Source organism: Mixophyes fleayi, chromosome 5 (assembly GCF_038048845.1).
Source record: "Mixophyes fleayi isolate aMixFle1 chromosome 5, aMixFle1.hap1, whole genome shotgun sequence".
Lineage (NCBI taxonomy): Eukaryota > Metazoa > Chordata > Amphibia > Anura > Limnodynastidae > Mixophyes > Mixophyes fleayi.
Genome location: NC_134406.1, coordinates 34,171,835 through 34,192,702, shown reverse-complemented (window position 1 = coordinate 34,192,702; position 20,868 = coordinate 34,171,835). Strand labels below are relative to the sequence as shown.

The window sequence follows — 20,868 nt, the reverse complement described above, 5'->3', positions numbered from 1 at the left end:
AAAAAAAAGTTGATATTGTTTTCCAAATTATTTTTTTCTTTTGAATTTTGCAAAAAATTTCCAGTCTTCTACCAAAACAGTCTAATTTAATGGTTCGAATGTTCTAAGCATTCACAAAACAGATTTAACATGAAACAGCTGGTAGACGCATATCTAGACATAATAACTTTTATACACCAGTACTGTTCATTGTGCTCAAATTCCAGTGGTACTTTCTTCCACAAATTTCTGTTAAAGAAGAATAACATTTCTTCTTTTCCAAAGTGGATCGGATCCATGTTCATTAATCAGGCGAAATGAAGGAATTACCTTAAAGATGCCGTCCATGTGCACTGCATTGCTTTAAAGCAACAAGATTGTTGTTGAAATTAGCAACCCACTAAAGAATGTTGTAAAGCCATTAACTAATACTGCAACCAATTTAATGTTTCCATTATTAACTTAACATATGCTGTCTTATTGACTTAACCGATACTCACATCAATGCATATAATGAAAATGTGCTGGCTGGTGACACGTGGGTGGCTTAATGTTGCCTGTAGCAACCAATCAGATTCTAGCTGTCATTTTGTAGAATGTATTAAATAAATGATAACTGGAATGTAATTGGTTGTATATAATGAAAATGTGCTGGCTGTTGACACGTGGGTGGCTTAAACTCCATGGGCAGCAGTGCCATTGCCTTGTTAGAGGGTTTAATAAACATGTGCATGGTTGCACTGAACAGCAGATTCGCATTGCAAGTCTTCAGAGAGTTCTTCTACCATTTCAGATCATTCAGCGTTAAAGACTTATCAATGATGATAGTTATTACTATATTTTTGTACCTTATGGCTAATGCAAACTATGCTTGGAAACTATTGTGTTATAAATATATGCCGTATGTGCTTGCTTATAAATTATTGTGTTTGTGTGATGTTTGCATTGACAGAACATTGTCATGAAAACCAGACCTCACCACTGCTCCATCTAAGCCAGGTGAGAATAATGTTAAAACTGGGCTCTTGCAGTGTTAAAGTGAACAGCGGATTCTCAATGCAACAATTCAGAGTAGAGTTCTCCTTGGATAACGTTTTCACCTCTATCATTACCACATCACTTTGTTCTTATATCTACTCTTGGTTTTCGTTCACTGATACTGTTAGGAATCCCATTATGAAACACTTTCATACTCAGCAATGAGTTAGTGTGGCCTGTTTCTTAAGTACGTACAGGCAGACAGATGGAAATGTAACCATAATTGGTGTTTTAGTTCTTTCAGGAAGATTTGTTAGTAATAGAATAGTAAAATTAAAAGGGATAACACACAGATAGCAGAAAAGATGAAACAATTTACATGTTTAATTAGTGAAAGAGGTGTTATGATAACCATGGAAAAATAAGAAAATCAAGTTAATCCTGTGAGATGGCATATAATAACATTTTTAATAAGATAGAGAAACATACAATGTTCTTTAAAATAATCTCCCTAATAAAGGATTTTGGGTTAATATGATTACATAATTATAATTGCCAAACCGTGGATGATTTGTGATAAAAAGTAAGTAACTTCTGAGCTGACATCCAAATTTACTTTCCTCCTAAAGTAGTACTACTCCCTAATATATAACTTAGTGCTCCCTTGTTTTCCAGGCAGCTTTTGTGCATCGATGCAACACTTGGCAGTTATCCATGGGGACATTGTGCCAGGAGAGAGGTTGTAGGAGTGCAGCAGTTATTATGGGAAGTTTGTGTTGTCTCTTGCTAATCACACATCATCTATACAGGTGACCTGTGCAGGGCCACCCATAAGAATTATCCCCCCTTGGGCCCACCTCTCCTTGAGAGATTAATTTATTTACTTCCAAAACATCAAGTGAATGTGCAATGGTATGTACACTATGGGGTGAATTCACTTCCCCGCAATGTTCCGCAAGTGCGTCCAGAAGACACTCAGCGGCAACAGAACATCTCGTGAAGGTGCAAAGGAAAATCTGTGATTTTTACGTAATAGCCGGAAATGCAGCTGGACATAGCAGTGACGTCCGGCGACTCATTGAATTCCCCCCTGTAACTCTGTGAGCCGCATGCAGATTTAGGTCAAACAATTATAGTGATTAATATCAAAGATACAGACTCTGATTGTAGATGATAGGTGCACCCCACTCATGGGAGGGCTGGCCACTTTTAGCCCGAGGAACAAGACTCAACTCAGCATCCTATTTTAGAGGAAAAAAAACACAGGTGACCCAAACCAAGGTAGTTCACTATGGGGGACCGATCCCAGGGTAAAGATGCCCTCCTGTCCCCCAACCCAGCAGTGCCTGGCCCTTCTGTATTTTCCCTCCCTGTCACTTTAAAATTACTTTGGGCAGGAGGAGAACTTTTTTAGAAAACCACTACACCTGTTTTACTGTGGTGGTTTTCTAACATGCGGGTCAGGGGGCAGGAGGGAATTTGCCCCCAGGCTGGTCCCATAATGGGCTACATTGGGCTAGGTCACTGGGCCACCTGTATTTTTTTCCCTTAAGTATAGGCTGCTGTGTAGAGTCTTGCTGGTCTAAATTCTGCCAGCCCCTCTCTGATGTGGGTGGTAAGCATTGAACTGGGTATTCTCAGTTCCTGGAGGTAAGAAGGCTGCAGATGGTACTGTAACTTTTGCTGTACTGTGAAAAGCAAGTAGCAGAACTGTATATTGGTGATGAAGTGTTGCAATAACTTTGCTGTAGAGCACGCTGGTAGCCGCTGTACAGCAATGTCACACTTGTCATATGACCAGCACCATGGCCCCAAAATATTGCAGTTAGAGTAATAGCCTCGGGGCCCTGTCACAGGCCCCCAGACGTTTGTCCCCCCTAGACCTGTGAGATCACATGACTGCTTTTGTGCAAAGTGGGCAATTAGAAATCAGATATAGAACAGTTTTGCTTGTCACATTTCCGACCCTCTTTCAGACATACAAAGCAGCTCTGTAGACTAGAACATTTCTTTTTTTTTAACTAAAGAATCCCTTTTCGCAACTGAAAAACATGCCATTGTTTTAATATATTGCACATCTCCTTTGCAAATTTAGGTAGCCCAAAGATGATTTTTGTTGATAATCAAAGTTTATTTCTACAACCATACCATCACATTTTTGGGCACGAGCATGTCTTGCTGACAAATTGTTTTTGACATCACAAGCTTTCTAAGATGTCCAAAAACCACAGACGATAGAATGAAAAACGTTTATCGACACTGCATGTTGCTGTGTTTATTTAGTTGTAATCTTTGAAATAAGAACAATACTTGGTTTTAGAAACAAATGAGAACCTGATTTTGATTTAGGATTATTTTTTCCTGGCTGAATTCTGTTTGCTACTTTTTTAGGTTGATGAACTCTGCTTTCTCGGGAGAGCTAGAGGGTTTTGCTTTCTGGAAAATAGATCTATCTAAATTTAATTTACTTTTTAATGTAGAATAAAGTCTCACTGCTTATCCGTATGCCACATACAGGCCATTTTCAACCTGTTCCAGATGCCTGAACATCTCAGAGTTGAGACATGCTAAAAACATAAAAGAATATCGGACAAATCATAAAGCGTAATATATGATCATATAAAATATTAAACTAATGTCAATATATTATATATAACAATATCAAAATATATTATTAAACCATTTCCATGTGGTGAGTTTGTCCAGTAAAGTCCGGAAACAAAGAAATACTACTATACTACTATTTATTCTAGCATACAAGTCAACCAGACTCAAATCTCAAGGTTTCGGCAATGGTGTGAGCGTTGATAGTGTATTCACATTATCTAATACTCTAGAGCAGGATTCTCAAATCCGGGCTGTAATGATCCCCAACAGGTCATGTTTTGAGCATTTCCTTAATCATACACAGGCGAGTTAATAATTATTGTTCCCACAGAAAGAAATCCTGAAAACATGAGCTGCTGGACTTGAATCAAGAAACACTACTAGAGAGATGTCATACTTTGATATAGTAATTGTTCTCTATGTTCTAGGCTAGTTCTACAGGTGAGATATTTGGCAATGTAGAGCATATTCCAGGATTTTTAAAGTATTTTGAGAGCATACCTAAATTGTTGGAAAGCTATTTTTTATTTCTTTGCTTGCTACAAATTTTGCTTTTAGTCTCTATCAATTATCACCATTATTAATATTTAAATTGAGAAAATAATATCCCTGTTTTTTTACCTCTTTACTGGCAATGCAGTTTCCCAGGGCACCGCTGTTTTGGAGCAAAATAGTTTTGACTCTTCAGCTCCTTTCCAAACCAATCCCTCATCCATTCTATTGTCCGCAAATATACCCAATGCCCTTTATTGTATTCACTAACAAGGGTGGGGGGACCTCCACCATTTTTCCTTTTTCTTCACCTTTTCCATGGTCCTCCTCCATTCCTACACCACTTTTTATAAACCCCCCACTGCTCCAAAGATCCTACATACGGAATTGTACACATATTGCCTCTAGTTGATTAAATAATCAATAACCACCAATATTTGGCTTTAATTTGTTGACAGAAGAAAAGTTACTGAAGGATATGTATTTAGCATCTAGAATACAATTAGGAATAATCCTACTGTAGCCTGTTACAAGGCTGAATTCCAGGAGAAACAGAGGACATGCTCATATCTGAGCTAAGGGTCTGGCTTAATAAAAGGTAGCACTTTAGGTGAATATTAAATGTGGGGCCTAATCTACTTCATATGCTGTATGCCCTGTGCCAATATATAGTATGCCCAATCCATACTAGATATCAGTATACACAATCTAGGCCAGAATACACAGTGATCGAAGTGGAAATTTAGAAGTGGCGGTATTGTAGTGGCAGTATGGAAAATGTAAGTGAATGGAATTCACCTTATTCACATTTCGATCGCTGAGTATACAGTATTCCCCATTTGCCAGTCTACAGTATACCCCATGGATATCGGTATACAGTAAGCTTTATTCAGGCTTATATATTCACCATGTCGGCATACATGCTACGCTCCAACCATGCCAGTATGAAATATACAGCACTCTGCAGTCTACAAAAATAGCTGGCTTCTTTATCGCTAATTAACTCACACCAGACAGTATTAACTTTAACTTTAGAAGTAAACTCCAAATAAAGGTCCCTATATATGTTTTGTCCATCATACACAAAATATGCACTTTTCCAGAAATCTACAACTCCTCAAGTCCTCCACATCCCTCCATCTCCTTCTGTCTAATTTCATGACATTTGGTCCGATAAAGAGAGATATGTACTTGCACATGAAGAATCTTGTAAGCCGAGCAAATATTTTTAGGGTAGTATCAAATTGGAGCTTCGAGCTTGTGTGAGAGGAAAACTGTGATTTCTGTTGATTGTAATGTGTCACTATGCAGATTATTTGGGCTGGGGAAATATAGTGTTCTGAATAACACACAAGTTAGGCTAGTGTAACATAAGTCCGTGTTTTCTAACTAAACTCAGTGCAGTATTTAATACATGCTTCTCCCTGCCCATTATGATGTATGTAGAGTCCCTAATCACTAGCCATAGATGAGTTTTGCTAAAGATGTTGTATAAAATCCAAATCCTATGTATTTAAGTTCAGTGTCGGACTGGGGCATGAAGGACCCACCAGTGGACAGCAACGCTAGGGGCCCACCAGAGGGGGTGTGGCCATCCATCATAGAGACGAGACCAGACACTAGAGGAGGAGTAGTCAGCCCACAAAGGACAACTAGGACCATAGTGTAGTATATAAAGAATGCAGTGTGTATATAAAGAGTACACAGTCTTGACCTGTCCCTTAGATTGGGCAGAAAAGTCACCAAAAAGCAGGATTGTCCCACTAGAATCAGAATATTTAATAGACTGTCCCTGTACTTTAGTTGTGGCTTGTCTGGATCCTGGAATGTTGGGGGGGGGGCCCTATTGTGGAAAACAAATGGGTGCATTAAGAAAATTCCAACCAGCAGCGGCGTTAAATCAATAGGACCCACGATTAATACTTAGGCCTTCCTCCAGCCCCAACATTAAAGTAATAGTATTCCCATTTAATAAATAAACCTATTTCCCTCCCTCCAAACAGCCCCAGCAATAAATTAATAGCATTTACGTATAATAAATATACCTATTTCCTGCAACCGTCACTGCCATTAAATAATTCATATTCACATTTAATAAATAGACCTCGTGCTCCTCAAACTCAGCCCGACATTCAATTAATAGCCCCCAAACCACCCCATCTTAAACTAATAGTCCCCATTTTAAAATGAAATTGTCCCACCTTCACCTCACAAACAAAATAACACCCATTAGTTAGCCACCACCTACCACACACACACACACACACACACACACACATTACATTGCCACAAGCCTGCTGTGCCATCACACACACATCACTGTGCCCCTTCATCACCATGCTGTGCACCCCCTTCTCATGGCCCCCCTTCATCACCCTCTGCCATGCTCCCTTGGCCCCCCTTCACCATGCTGGTTTGGCCACCCTTCACCCTTTGTCATGCTGCTTTGACCCCTCTTCACCCTGTGCCATGCTGCTTTTGCCCCCATTCACACTCTGCTATGCTGCTTTGGTCCCCCTTCACACTCTGCCACGCTGCTTTGGCCCCCCTTCACACTCTGCCATGCTGCTTTGGCCCCTCTTCACACTCTGCCATGCTGCTATGGCCCCTCTTCACACTCTGCCATGCTGCTTTGGCCCCCCTTCACACTCTGCCATGCTGCCTTTGCCACTCTCCATACTCTGCCATACTGCCTTTGCTCCCCCTTGCTTCCGTTCCTTCACTTACCTTTTCTATCGCCTTCTTTCTTTTCTTCTTTTCTTCTGTCTTCTTGCCGACTCCTCTCTGTGCCGCTCCTCACTGAATGTCAAGCGCGATGACGTCACGCCCAACATTCAGTGCGAACGTAGCAGAGAGTATTTATTTATTTACAATTTTTTTTTAAAGTACCCACTCCCCCCACCAACAAAGAGGGGAGTGATCAGGGTCGGGTCCTGCTAGGGTGGTACCCCAGGTCCCCAGCGGGCCAGTCCGACCCTGTTTAAGTTGTAGTGGAACCCAAATGTGAATGCACGGTATTGGTGTTACATTGACATTGATGTATAAATTGGTGCAGTACTGTTTGGTGGACTAGAATGTCACATGACTTACTAGACAAGTCCCATTATGGAATATATAATTATAGTTAATTAGAAAATCTAAAAAGAAATGACATTTTCCTGTAAAGTAAAATGACAGCCTATGTTTTGTGTGAGGGGAAAACCTGAACCTAGTTTAAATAGGAAGCTGAGATAAGCCATAAGGTAATAAAACATCATATTGGACTTTCAGGTGTGTTTGACTTGGGTAATTGCACCTATTGTATTCAGTTTTCAACACAGAATGTATGAAAGTTTGGACTTGGACCTGTGTCTTTTTTCACTATTACCAACAACGTAATTAGTTACACAGGGATCTTTAACATTAGATGCGATGTCTGAAAATAAACCTTTCCTTAGGGAAAAAATAATGCCTCCCTTTATAAGTACAGCTGTTGGTACACATACTCCCCGACTAGTCTCTGTGACAATAGATTTGTTTGGTACTTATTGAAGCTTCTTTGAACAAAGTAAATCCATGTCTTTAACATTGTGTCTGTTATCCTTTAACCCACACTTACTATAACTTGCTATATGTATGAACAACTTATCATAAGTAACTTGAGGAACTTAAAATAATGTACAAGTAAAAAACCGAGAAGTATAAAATTATCAAGTAACACCACTCAGTTCAACAAAAGACAAATGTTTCTTAAAGTGGACAATGTAATAAGCACAGAGAAATTTGAGAAGTCTGACCAAGACTTACACTGTGACTATGAACACCTTGTAAGCATTTATGAAAGAATTTACGACAATACCAAATAAAGTAGTAATCTCACACGTGTCCATTTGGGGAAATAAAATCACGCTATTCAGATCCCCTTTTTATGCCTACAATGAAAAATATAAAGAGGATGATCACGTTATGTATCGAACGGGATAAAGGAATTATTATATCTAAAACCTCTAGAAATTTTTGAGCAAAGAAATATAAGACCTTTTAAGATCAACATGTACCAGAGATTGCAAGTCTCTCAAGTTATTCCAAGGGCTAAATTCCTGAATCATTACATTATACCTGATTCTAATAGACCGTCTTACAGAAGATGAAAAACGATATTGAATCAATGAGGAACAGAAGGCTACCAAATGGGCTGTAGTATTATTGCTCCACTGGCACCGAGTCTTGGCACTGCATCTAATGTTCTAAGCAGTGCAGGATCAGTGTACAACAGCACCCATGTAGTCAGTTTATTCAGTCTCATCTTCCTATTACAGCAGCCCTACAAAACAGATTTACCCACACGGTTTTAGGAAAGAAAATAGTTAGAGCTATAATTATCTTGCAGGCTGGCAAGACTGCTATATCATGTGGAGTTGCTACTTCTTCATTCGTAATGTAAATTGAGCTGCTGTGCACCTCCTGGCATGCCAAAATAAAATTGTGAACAAAATAGACTACACATCTAACCCACCAAGCCACAATCTGCGTTGCCTAATCACACTCAGAGCGGCCCAGTCATGCCATCATCCTCCCAGCCACAATCCCAAATAGCTGTGGTCACACCCACATTCTGATAGGCCACTTCCACTATGCGCACAGGAAATGTGACTGTGTTAAAAGACATGTTGTTAAATGGCGTGCCCTGTACTTGTGCTAGCGTCCAAGCCAAATGTTGTTATTCTTCCCCAAATGAATAGGACACACTGTAACCTTAGTAATATATTCCTCTTGACAGCACTGAGTGACACCTAATGAGGCTGATGAGGTGTACTTATACAAAGCCATCTTGATAGGTTTGTGCTACTTTATATTTCACTAACTGTGCAGATGATGAAACCATTGCTATATTGAGAATACACACACACATATATATATATATATATATATATATATATATGTTTATTATTTTTTTTATTAATCCAAAAAGTTTCTACTGCAGAAAACATTAAATAGCCTTGATATTCAGTGAGGCATTTCTGTAAGGCTAATTTGTTGAAGACCTAGATGTGACCACTAGTGCTTCAATGAAAGAAATAGAAGAATCTACTTTTCTAAAAATGAATGTAGCTGATAACTGATGATGCTATAAACACAAAAATTAGGATCTTAGTAATATTTTGTCATCGAAAAACTGAAACTGAGAAACTTTATGACTTAAATGATAGAAAATTTGTAAAATCTTCGTTTCTAATCTAATGACATAAATTCTTTTGTAAGAAATTTAAAAGGCATAATCCCAGCAATTATGTGATTTAAATTATATACAGTAAAATGAGTGGTGGAAGTGGGCTAGTATACGTTGGCATGCTGTACCGCCACTTCTTCTACTGTTCTCATTGTAATACTATCAAATTCCATTGACTTTCATTTTCCATACCGCTACATTTAAATTTCCATACCACCACTCATTAATTTCCACTTAGACCACTGATTAATATAATTTGTTGATTATTTTAATGACAATTGCGACACTTTTACAATATGTTCACCCAACTATACCTGGACATCAATTTCTTAGTAAATTATTATGGATCACATTTTACTTCATATAATAATTTTAGAATTATTTTTGAAACCCTTCTACAAAGTTTTCACTTAGTTGACCGTTCATCAACAAGAAACAAGCGAGCAAGTGTCCAATTAGCAAGAAACTTTGGAAATGGTTTGGTGTCTACTAGATGGGTTTATTGTCAAAAACTCTGGTGAGAAAATGTAGGGAGATTTTTAGGGGGTTTTGACTAGGATCAAAGCACATATTGAATATTTTTTTTTAAATTGTCTACACATGACAAGCAGGAGATGGAAAAGCTGGACTAGAATAACCTGTAGCTAAACATTAAAAGTTTCAGCACAGCCAAGTTCTAAATGTTCCTTTGTAAACAAATAAGTGTGAGGGGCTAGGGCAATCCTAGAATATAAACATTAAGGTGGAATTTCAATTAGCCATGAAATTGTGTGATGTGTCTCTGGAAGAGTCTGCTGAGACACATCGAGGGAGATTCAATTCAGCAGTATGTGTCGCCAGAAAGTCCACGGAGACACATCACACCAATGTTATGGCAGGACTCAATGCTCATTTTTTCTCACCCCACACAGAGGGATGTAGAAAAAGGAGTGGAGATTCCTACAGTAATGGCTGGCAGTGTGTGCAGACGGACACCGCGGTGATGTCCGCGTGGCACATCGCCAACAATTGACTCAATGCTTTTTCTCAAATCTCTTCTCATTTTCCCTCACGTCCCATAGAGATGAGATGAAAAAAGGATTGGAGATTTGTTACCGCATTGGCCGGCAATGAGCTCAGCCAGACATCGAGGACATGTCCGATGGCACATTGCGGCTAATTAAATTACCCAGTAAGAGCGGCACAGAGTACTGGTGTTAGGCTCCTGCCAAGTTGGTTTGGGAAGATTGTGTGTCAAATACATCTTTATATGAAACAAAGTTCAAATGTCCAACTGGTTCTGCCAATGTAAAACATATGTGGATGCAAAATGATTAAATGAAATGAAGAATGGTATACGAGTGGATAAAAACAGAGAGTCCAACACAATGAAATATTCATTAAAACTAGGCTAGACTAAATTGCAGAACATGAGAGACATTTGATAAAGATACTAGCAAAAAAGAAACGCTAGTGGCATAACATAAATGAAGGCGTACTTTTGGAAGCCTGATCAAATTTAATTATGGTTTTGTATTAGTACATGCATATTTTGGATCAGTAGGAAAGACATTTTTACTGTATCATTTGTTCACTTTGGTTTTGGACTTGAAATTATTTTGGCATAGATGATCCAATTCTGAATGTCAGCTATGATTATTTTCAACTGGCTATGTTTTCGTAAGATGTCTTTTTTTTTTTTTTTTACATGTTTTGTGCTGTAGTGTTTTGGTAGAAAAAGAAAAGGTACTAAAGGCATATAAATAATTTGTAAAGTGAAATAAATAATAGTTTTGATAAATAACAAGGTCCTCCTTGTCGATGTTCCACATTTGTTTCTACTGGTTTAATAATCCCTTCAGAAAAGTTGACAGCCAGAACTTTAACGCGGCAGGAATACAAATGTGACAGCGTTACTCTCCCACCCATAATAGAACATGTACCGGTTAATAAATATGAGTATATACTCTCATATCATGTTGTCAGAGGGCACACAGGATTACATTAATACAACAAGATGAGCATTTATCCCAGACTCCACTACAATATAATATATAGCACTAAGGAGGAATTGAGTGCTTTCTGAATCCACTTACATTGTGGGCAATGTTAATTATACGTGTGCTTAATTTGAAGCATAATTGTTTACTTTACCCTGATGAGGCAAAGGCAGTTATTTACTAACATAGTGCAAATGTGCATTAATCCATAACAGCCAATCAGACATTTCCTTTAATCATCTAATTTGCACTAGATCAATTGATTGCTATGAGTAACTGCATTTTTGACTGTACTAGATTAAAAAAACTGTATGCATGTTTAAGTTTATATGTATAGCGATATATCTCACCGTGTATGGGCCCAGAAAGACTGTCAATACCAATCAACATCTGTTTGGGATCCTTCAGATGTTGTTCAGGACTGGGGGAAACTGCATTCAGACGATGACTACAATGTGACCAAATGGCTGGAACCTTTCTGATTTGGCCACTCACTTGTGACCAAATTGGACTTGGATCTCGCCTTTTGGATTGAGTTTCCGGATTTATTGGTCAGGGCCGTAACTAGTGATGTGTGAGAGGGGCAGAGTGCAAAGCTGAAGGGGACGCAGGATTATTAATATTTTAGGTTAATTTAGTTTAAATTGAGGGCTAGGGGCAGCAGTTTTCTTTTGTGCCCCAGGCGCTAACATTTATAAATTACCAGTCTGTTATTGGTGTATGAGTACCCTGAATGAGAACAGAGTGGAGTGCTGGGAAACAGTCCTATCTTGAGAGCTGACGATATGCTGTGGACAGGAAAGGTAAGAACTAAGAAGTGGGTAATCCCAATAGCAGGAGGTTGCAGTAGTCCAGGTGAGATAGAATGGTAGCATGTGAGTTGTATCTCTAGCTTGGGAGAGAATGTTCAGAAGGAAGGAAGGTTTTAGGAATGCTGCTTATATAAAAAGAAAAGGAGAATGAAGACTCAAAAGTAACTCCAACATTTAAAATCCTTTGAAGTGATGTCATAAACTTCAAATTTAATATTAACATCAGCATTTCGCCAGATTTATGTGGAAAGAGTACAAGTTCTGTTTTGGATACAATGGTGTTTAGTCAGTGTTGGGTCATCCATCTACAAGAAAATTAGAAAACTGTTTTGTTTTTTTTAATCCCTCACCATACAGACTCTACCAGCAGTGTTCTGTTATCTTGATATTTACAATAAATACAGATGTAATCTCATGAGCCTTGGGAACAAGTGTGATGGAGCTGGAAGGGAATTGATGCAATGACTCTGATGAACCTTTGAATAACTACAACATACTAGAAGTCCAATGCGCTATCCATTGCGCCACAGAGCCCCTGCAGTGTTACCTGATTGTGAAACGCTTTGTCAGGTACTGCGACAGAAGTTCTAATAAAGCCTCTCTCTGGTTAATGTTGGTGCTTCATGTACAGGGCCGTCAGGGGCGGGCTCGGCAGAGTACAGTAATGTAATTGTGACACAATTGGACGTGGATGCGCCTTTTAGGAAGCGTTTCTCGCATGGGTACAACTATACGCATTGTTACTGATGACTATCAGCAGAAATATCTATTGCTAAATATCTGCCAACCTTTTGGAACGTCCTTCCGGGAGATCCCAGGCAGGGGGGCGGGGTTGGAGGGCGGGAGGAGCAGGGTGCGGTAATGAAGATCCCGTTTGCGGGACATTCGCCTGCTCTCTCGAATTTCGGGAGTCTCCCGGACATTCCGGGAGAGTTGGCAAGTATGAAATATCTTGTTGCTAATTTGCATTTTGGCACCTCCAGCTGAGTACTTAAATCATAAGCTCTGCGATTATATTATGCAGTTGCATAATATAGTTCCATCTATTTGCATAATTTATTTGACATTTCCATTTGGGCTTCTGCAGGAAAGAAGACCCATTCGATTTTTATAGGCGGATAACTATATATGTTGGTATATATATTTAATTACTTACTACTAACACTGTCAAGCCATAGTGCTACTATATATGCTCTACCATGGGGTGTAAGTATACACACTTGTATGCCATACCTATGTATGGTGCATATGCTATTGCTTTAAACATGAGATGCGTCCAACTGAACGTATGCCTGCATATAGGCTTTTTATTCTCCTACATAGTTTTGGGGCACAAATTTGTCCACTTCTTCATGAGTCCCAATTTTATTGATACTGACGATTACATAAAAAGTATAGTACATAGAAAACATCATGCAATTCAGACTATTTTGGCAAACCAATTGAATTACTGATAACTGACACAAAAATGTATTATTGAAGACAAATGTGGTTATTATATTTATATACTGTGGTCCTGATTCATGTTCGGATGTACATCCATTTGTGTGGTGTATTTTACGGGTGGTGTACGGAATAATGATGATGATTATTCCGACAAGACTTACCCCGACGTCTACACAGTGAACGGCTGCTTCCTGATCAGGCTCCAGGTCGACTGATGTGATAACCGACTGCAAGGCATCGCGACAAATGAAGAATCCGGCAAGACTTGATGACGTCACTGGCGCCTGCGGCGCTGTTATCGGTGCTGTTAAGGGGGTAATGTGAGTATGCGAGCATGGACAATGTACTTTGCAAACTGTTGTATGTTGTCCATGCCCACATACTTACATTACCCCCTTAACAGCGCCGCTGTTATCGGTGTCACATCATTAAGTCTCGCCGGCTTCTTCATTCGTCGCAATGCCTTGCAGTCTGTTGTCACAAAAGTCGTCTTGAAGCCTGGTCGGGAGTGGTGATAATCATTTTTACGAAGACGAGAACTGCGACATTAATTACACAGACAGCAATATGCCCAATGAGTAAAATCCCGGCATGGGGCAAATACAGACTTACCATAAAAACGACTGACAACATTTCAGACACGCCGCATATAAATTCCGATAGCAGAAAATGCCGTCAATGTGATTCTCGTGACATTGCCGGTTTTAAGGGGGCAATGCCAGGACACGGCGACCTAACCCTTTTATGGTTAATACAGGCGCCGGGTCCTGGCGTTGTTCCCTTAATACCGGCAATGTCACGAGAATCACATTGACGGCATTTTCTGCTATCGGAGTTTATATGCGGCGTGTCTGAAATGTCAGTTGTTTTTATGGTAAGTCTGTATTTTCTCCATGCCGGGATTGGATTCATCGGCATATTACTGTCCATGTAATTAATGTCGCAATTCTTGTTTTCAGAAACACGTACCCCACCCATATAAAGGACAATGAATTGTGTATGATTCAGATTTTGTGGACAGCTATATTACGTCAGCAAACTGGAAAACTAATGTTATCAACCATATTTCTGCTTCTGTAGGCCAGACACAGTGGCGACAAAGTTGCCTCACGTGTCCTTGCAGACACTTTTATAAATCCTGCAGCAAAAAAAACCCCAGTAAACTGAGAAAAAGTAACTAAATACAGTACAAACCCAAGTACAACATGGAGTTGTAAATAATAGACCCACTAGGCACGTTATCAATTACACAATGTTTCATTTACAGGCTATGCCAGTTGTTGAAAATAAAAACCAATGATCGGGAGCCTTAATTCACTCACAAACGTCAACTTTCTGGAACATAACACCCAAGAGAACATGATTCATTTTGAAATGTTACTTAGATCTAAACCCAAAATGTAATTTAAGATGGTGGTGATAACATTTTAAATAAAACAATGTTTATGAATCCTGCATGCTAGTCTAGTGGGAAAAAATACGCTGATAATAACCCAATTAGGACAAGTTCCTAAGTAGATTTCTGTGCTTCGACCTTGGCAAAATTAGCCATTACAAACAAAATCTAATTTGGAAAATGTAAATGGTCTAATCTGTTTAAAACAGTTAAGGACCTGACTTTCATTATTGCCATTTCAAAATAAAACCAGCAAGCTTATATTATAGTAATACATGAGTTCCTCAACCACAATACTGCAATGTCCTTTATGTTTGCTTGGAATGTGCAAAAAGACATTTATTTTATTACAGTACTAAGAATGCTTATATTACTTTAACTTTTTTTGGTCTCAAGACTATTATAAGGCTGCATAAACGTGACTTTTTATGTGTCTGTACAGCCCGAGTTGTGTTCAAGAACACAGTGAACACGTGGCCGATGCTGTTTGGAATAGAGATTATTGATCCTACATAGAATGTGTTCACAGTAAAAATACTATTTATAGTGAATATTGGATGGAGCATTATTACAAATGTATACAGCGAGAGTACAGTAATGTTCTGTTCAAGCGTTCATTATGAACATCATACATACTGTGGATACATTCCCCATCATGGGACGGACCACAGAAGCATACTGTTATAATATATTATTTGATTTATTATGAAAACATACTGAGTGAGTACTCTCAGAGGTTAAAGTAAATGAATATTCTTTTATTTCAGGATGCTGGAGAAATGGTTCGTTCATTTGTTGGAGGTTTAGAATTGATTGTTAATTTATTGAAATCTGAACACACAGAAGTTCTAGCAAGTGTGTGCGCAGCCCTCACCAACATAGCCAAAGATGAAGAAAATTTAGCAGTTATAACAGATCACGGAGTAGTGAACATGTTATCTGCGCTAGCAAACACGGTACGTATGTGCTGTTTATTCGTTATGTTACAAATTTAATTAGACAATTACCATGTGTGAGGACATAGGAGCCTATTATTGGCACAGACAAATATAGCAATTCACCCGGGGACTCTCTTAAAGTTGTCACACATGAACATATCCTATCACTTGGTCTGATATACGGGCAGTGTAGAATTTAGTGGCAAAATCAGGCAGATCTTAATATTAAGTCCTAGGGGCTAGAACGGTTTTAGTATATACTTAATATGGCCAAACACACACAGATTGACTATCAGGAACTGAACCTGACAGACTTACAGCCTTACAGAAAAGCCAAGAGCTGCTATATACAACACTACAAGAGGCTTGGGCATGCTGTAAAAAGACAGTTGACAGACAATGTAGAAATCTATCTGATTACCATGTGGGAGATAAAGTTTGACTATCCACAATGAACATGGAATTAAAGATTCTCTCTTCAAAATTTGGTCAAAAGTTTATTGGGCCCTGTGAGATTTCAGTGCAAAACAAAAGTGACTTTTTGTTTAAAACGCCCACCTTTTCCACTTGGCACTGAGGTGCCACTCTTCTGGGAAAATCCATTACCTGGATGCTTAAATCCTGCACCTGATCCAGCAAGGTTTAATGGAGAAGATGACTATGGATTAAGTAAAGTTTAAAAGTAAGTTACATTATCTGGTAGAATGTGTGGTTATGACCCAGAAGAGAAATCTTGGTAGCCTGAAGCAATGTCCATGCTCTAAATTTCGAGCTTCTGTGCTACCCAAATGTACCTGCAAAAAGGACATCCTTCAAGCAGGGTCAATAATGTAAGGAACTGATCATGTTGGGTCCTTAAACTATGGATTCTGAGTTGCTAGCCCATGAGACAGTTATTCTTCACACATCTTGAGAGATTATTCCCAGGAGATTCTTATTACTTAATGTACTTACCCATTCCTAATCAGTGGCCAGTGGATGGAAGCACTGGACTATTTAATCTTAGCAGCTTCCTGTTTCCCTTGCCTGATTACTTTGCTTTGTATCCAAGATCTTGCTTACTCCTACTATTATTACGTGTGTACTAAACCAGCTATCCTTGACTACGTCTCTATTTAGTTACCTGTTTATGTTCACTGGCAACTTGTTCTGTCTCTGATAACAGACTGTTACAATGGCAGAGAATTTACGGACTTGACTGAAAAATTATCTGTATGATCTCAGTCTAATTTGTCTATATTGCTTGATGTATGTGGCCAGCTGCAATAGTATATGATAAGTGGACTTGTCATCTACAGATAAACACAGGTATATTTAAATTGTGATGTATGGATCTCTGATTGAAAATCTCACACCAACCCCATTTTACTTCACTACAAATGCATTATTTCTTCTTGCAGTGCTGCCCTTTCGCTTATCAAGCAAACCTACTTCACTTCTCTAACAAGCACCCAGTCTTCTAAATCTGAATGACTCTTTCCCATCTTCAACTCTCTTCTCTACCTGCCTGCATGGCCTCCCTCTTCCTCCCTCATAGACCATGATTCTACCACTTCAAGGTCAAAATCAACACCATTTACCGGGATGTCTCCTCATGTCAGATCCGTTCTTCTCCTACAATTCTCAGATCACTCTAATTTCATTCTCCTCAGTAACTGGGGATGTAGTATCTGCACTTGTCTCCTCTCACCCCACAACCTGCCCCCTTGACTTTATTGTCATCTTCCCGCTTATTAGTCCTCAAAGACCACCTTTATGCTAACGAAAACCAAAGCTACCTTTCTTCTCCTGACCTCACCCCTTGTCTAACACTCGTGTTACCAATTATCTCCACATTTATGTCCCAATGCTACCTAATCTTCAACATGTCCAAAACATAGCTTAGCATCATCCCTTCTCCCAGGAACACTGCGAATAGTGCAACCTCCTCCTATCTTGCTTTCCTCTTACTGTTTGTTCTCACCCAATCTAAATGCCATGACAAGACTGTTCTTCCTGTCTTGCTGATTCACATCTAATACACCACACTACATATCCCTATATTGGCTTCACATATCATCCAGAATCCAACTCAAATAACTCAGCCTCACCTACAAAGACCTCAATAACGGCACCATACTCTTATATCTGCCTGTGATCTGTGCATTAATTTCTCCCTGCTAACCACCTCCCACTCCTACCTGCAAAACTTTGCCCAGTCAGACTCCACACAGTCTTCACGATATGGTGGTAGGGGCTCTTTTTAGAGAGCTTACCTTGGACGTCTGCGCTTGACGGGAGTGTCTTAGGGATTGGTGCTGCCGTCACGGAGTCTTCGGGTGTTCCAATTGCCGAACTTGTTGTATGTCTTCTTGTCTGTGCCGTGGCGCAACCTGGGGTGGAGAGAGAGGGGGGGGGGGGTGTGTAGAGAACACAGATACAGATTTGGTACCAACAATATACTTTTGTGCTTGTGGGTATGCGGTAGATTATAGCTCTTTTTGCTGATGTGTGTCTATAGCTCTTTGCCCTGTTTACAGCTCTGATGCGGTGTATATTGTGGTGGTGTGGTACCTTCTGTATGGGATGTGTCTATGGCTCTGCCGTGGTGGTGGGCAGGGGTGTGTGTAGCTCTTGGATGTTTAAAGATCTAAGTGGAGGGCAGTATTGGTGTGACTGCCCCTATTCTTATGGTGTGTGCTCTATGTTGCTGGGATGTTAAATATGTTTATGCTCTTGAGTGTTGTTTAGCTCTGTGTGTGGTGTAAAGTGGCTATGTGTCCTTTTACAGTGGGTGCTGTGTATTGTTGTGCAGTGTAAGCAGTTGTTTTCTCTTGCTCAGGTAGCTCTTATAAGAGCAGTCTTTGTCGTTTTCAGCCGCTTTTGCTGTCCCGTGGGTAGGCGCTTTTGAGTCGATGTGGGGAATAAACAATAGTTGTGAGTCAATGATTACACCTAGGCAGCGAGCTTGCGGGGTGGGATTTATGGTCATGTTATCAACAGAAATAGAAATGTCAGGCAGGAAGCTTCTGTTTTCGGGTGGGAATATTATTAATTCAGTTCTTGAAAGATTGCGTTTGAGTTGGCGAGAAGACATCCAAGATGAAATGGCAGAAAGACAGTCAGTAACGCGAGACAACACAGATGGTGAAAGATCAGGAGAGGATAGATAGATTTGTGTATCATCTGCATAGAGATGATACTGAAATCCAAAGGAGCTTATTAGTTTTCCAAGAGAAGTGTAGATAGAGAATAGCAGAGGACCTAGGACTGAGCCTTGTGGTACTCCAACTGATAAAGGAAGTGGAGCAGAGGTGGATCCAGAGAAATTACCACTGAAAGAGCGATTAGATAGGTAGGATGAGAACCAGGATAGGACAGTACCTTCAAGACTTAGGGATTGTAATGTTTGTTTGAGGAGAGTGTGGTCAACAGTGTCAAATGCAGCAGAGAGATCCAGGAGAATTAGAAGAGAGTAATGGCCTTTAGTTTTTGCTGTGATCAAATCATTGACAACCTTGGTCAGCACAGTCTCTGAGGAGTTTTGGGAGCGAAAGCCTGACTGAAGGGAATCCAGTAGGTTGTTTGCTGTAAGAAAGTGTGTGAGGCGGGTGTAGGCAATTCTCTCGAGAAGCTTGGAGGGGCATGGGAGCTGAAAGATGGGGCGGTAATTTGAGAGAGAGTTTGGGTCATTTTGTTTTTTTCAAAGTAATCACTGCATGTTTGAATAGTGATGGAAAAATACCAGTAGAGAGAGATAGATTACAGATTTTAGTTAGAGGTGGAATGAGCACGGGAGAAGGGGACCTACCAATTTGTGGGGGTATGGGATCAAGAGGACAGGAGGTAGAGTAGGAAGATGAGAAGAGAGTAGAAATTTCCTCTGCATTTGTGGGATCAAATGAAGAGAGAGTGTCAGAGAATACTCTTTCAGCCTTCTAAATACCCTTATATCATCATCATCATCGTCATCATTTATTTATATAGCGCCAACATATTCCATAGCACTTTACAATTGGGGACAAACACAGTAAACAAACTGGGTAAAACAGACAAAGAGGTGAGAAAGCCCTGCTCGCAAGCTTACAAACTATGGGACAAATACCCAGCAGTGCCAATGATATTACCCCTTTCTCTAGTACTTTATATACAAATTCCAATGCAAGGAAATGTATCGATCTTGGTTTCCTGACATTGGGGAGATAATCACCATCTTGGCACCAGCTAATTTTCTGCCATAGATTGGAGGAGATTTTGAAATTCAGTGATACCTACACATAAGGGTTTGTTGTGTGTTGATTATGTGTTCTGGAAACATGAGATTGGGATGAGTGTCTCCAACAGGACCATGCGTGGTCTTTGACATCAGACCCCTGCCATTCTGACACTTTGGAAATGGGGCTTAATGTTAAAAAATAATTATGGTGGACAGTTTTTTGAAATGACAGACTACTGCTAGTCTATAGCTCCAAACAGTATAACTCTTCCTAGACTGCTGATACTGTACTAATCCTAAGTGTATTATCTCATCCTATGGACTAAATAATTTTCCATTAATGCGGTGCAGTGTTTTGGCAAATCAGCTTATTCCCAGAGGCATTCAAATAAGACATTACATAATAACAGGGATGACAAATATAGCAATGGTTTCTCTGATCTATGTTATAGAATATTGCTCTAAGCTTCATAACTCTGTACGAATAATTGAATAAGAATATATTAGAGACATTTGTTGATGTCTGCATTATATATTTCAACCACATTTTAATCTCTCAACATTTAAACTAAGATGTATATAATATTTAGCAAAAAGCAAAGATGACACCATGTCAGATGGAAGCTGACATAGTGAAGCAATTTGCTCAACCAAATGACAATTTTGTAGCAAACAACATCTCAATAGTGAAAACACTACCACACTTGTCAGTCAGACAAGGATCAGTCTTTATCTGGTTTGACTAAAATAAATAACTGTTATATACAAGTGAAGATTGCCATTCTGGAAAATCCTGACATCAAAGAGTATGTAAACTCATTAATAGACATTTATGCA

General features: G+C 39.4%; 1 protein-coding gene across 1 annotated transcript in view; it reads left to right on the top strand.

Moving 5' to 3' along the window:
* Positions 1–20,868, top strand: part of ODAD2 (outer dynein arm docking complex subunit 2) — a 111,458-nt gene that overhangs the window by 76,227 nt on the left and 14,363 nt on the right. The window contains exon 18 of the mRNA XM_075212006.1: positions 15,666–15,854. Coding sequence (XP_075068107.1) covers positions 15,666–15,854 — 189 coding nt within the window. The remainder of the gene's footprint in view (positions 1–15,665; positions 15,855–20,868) is intronic.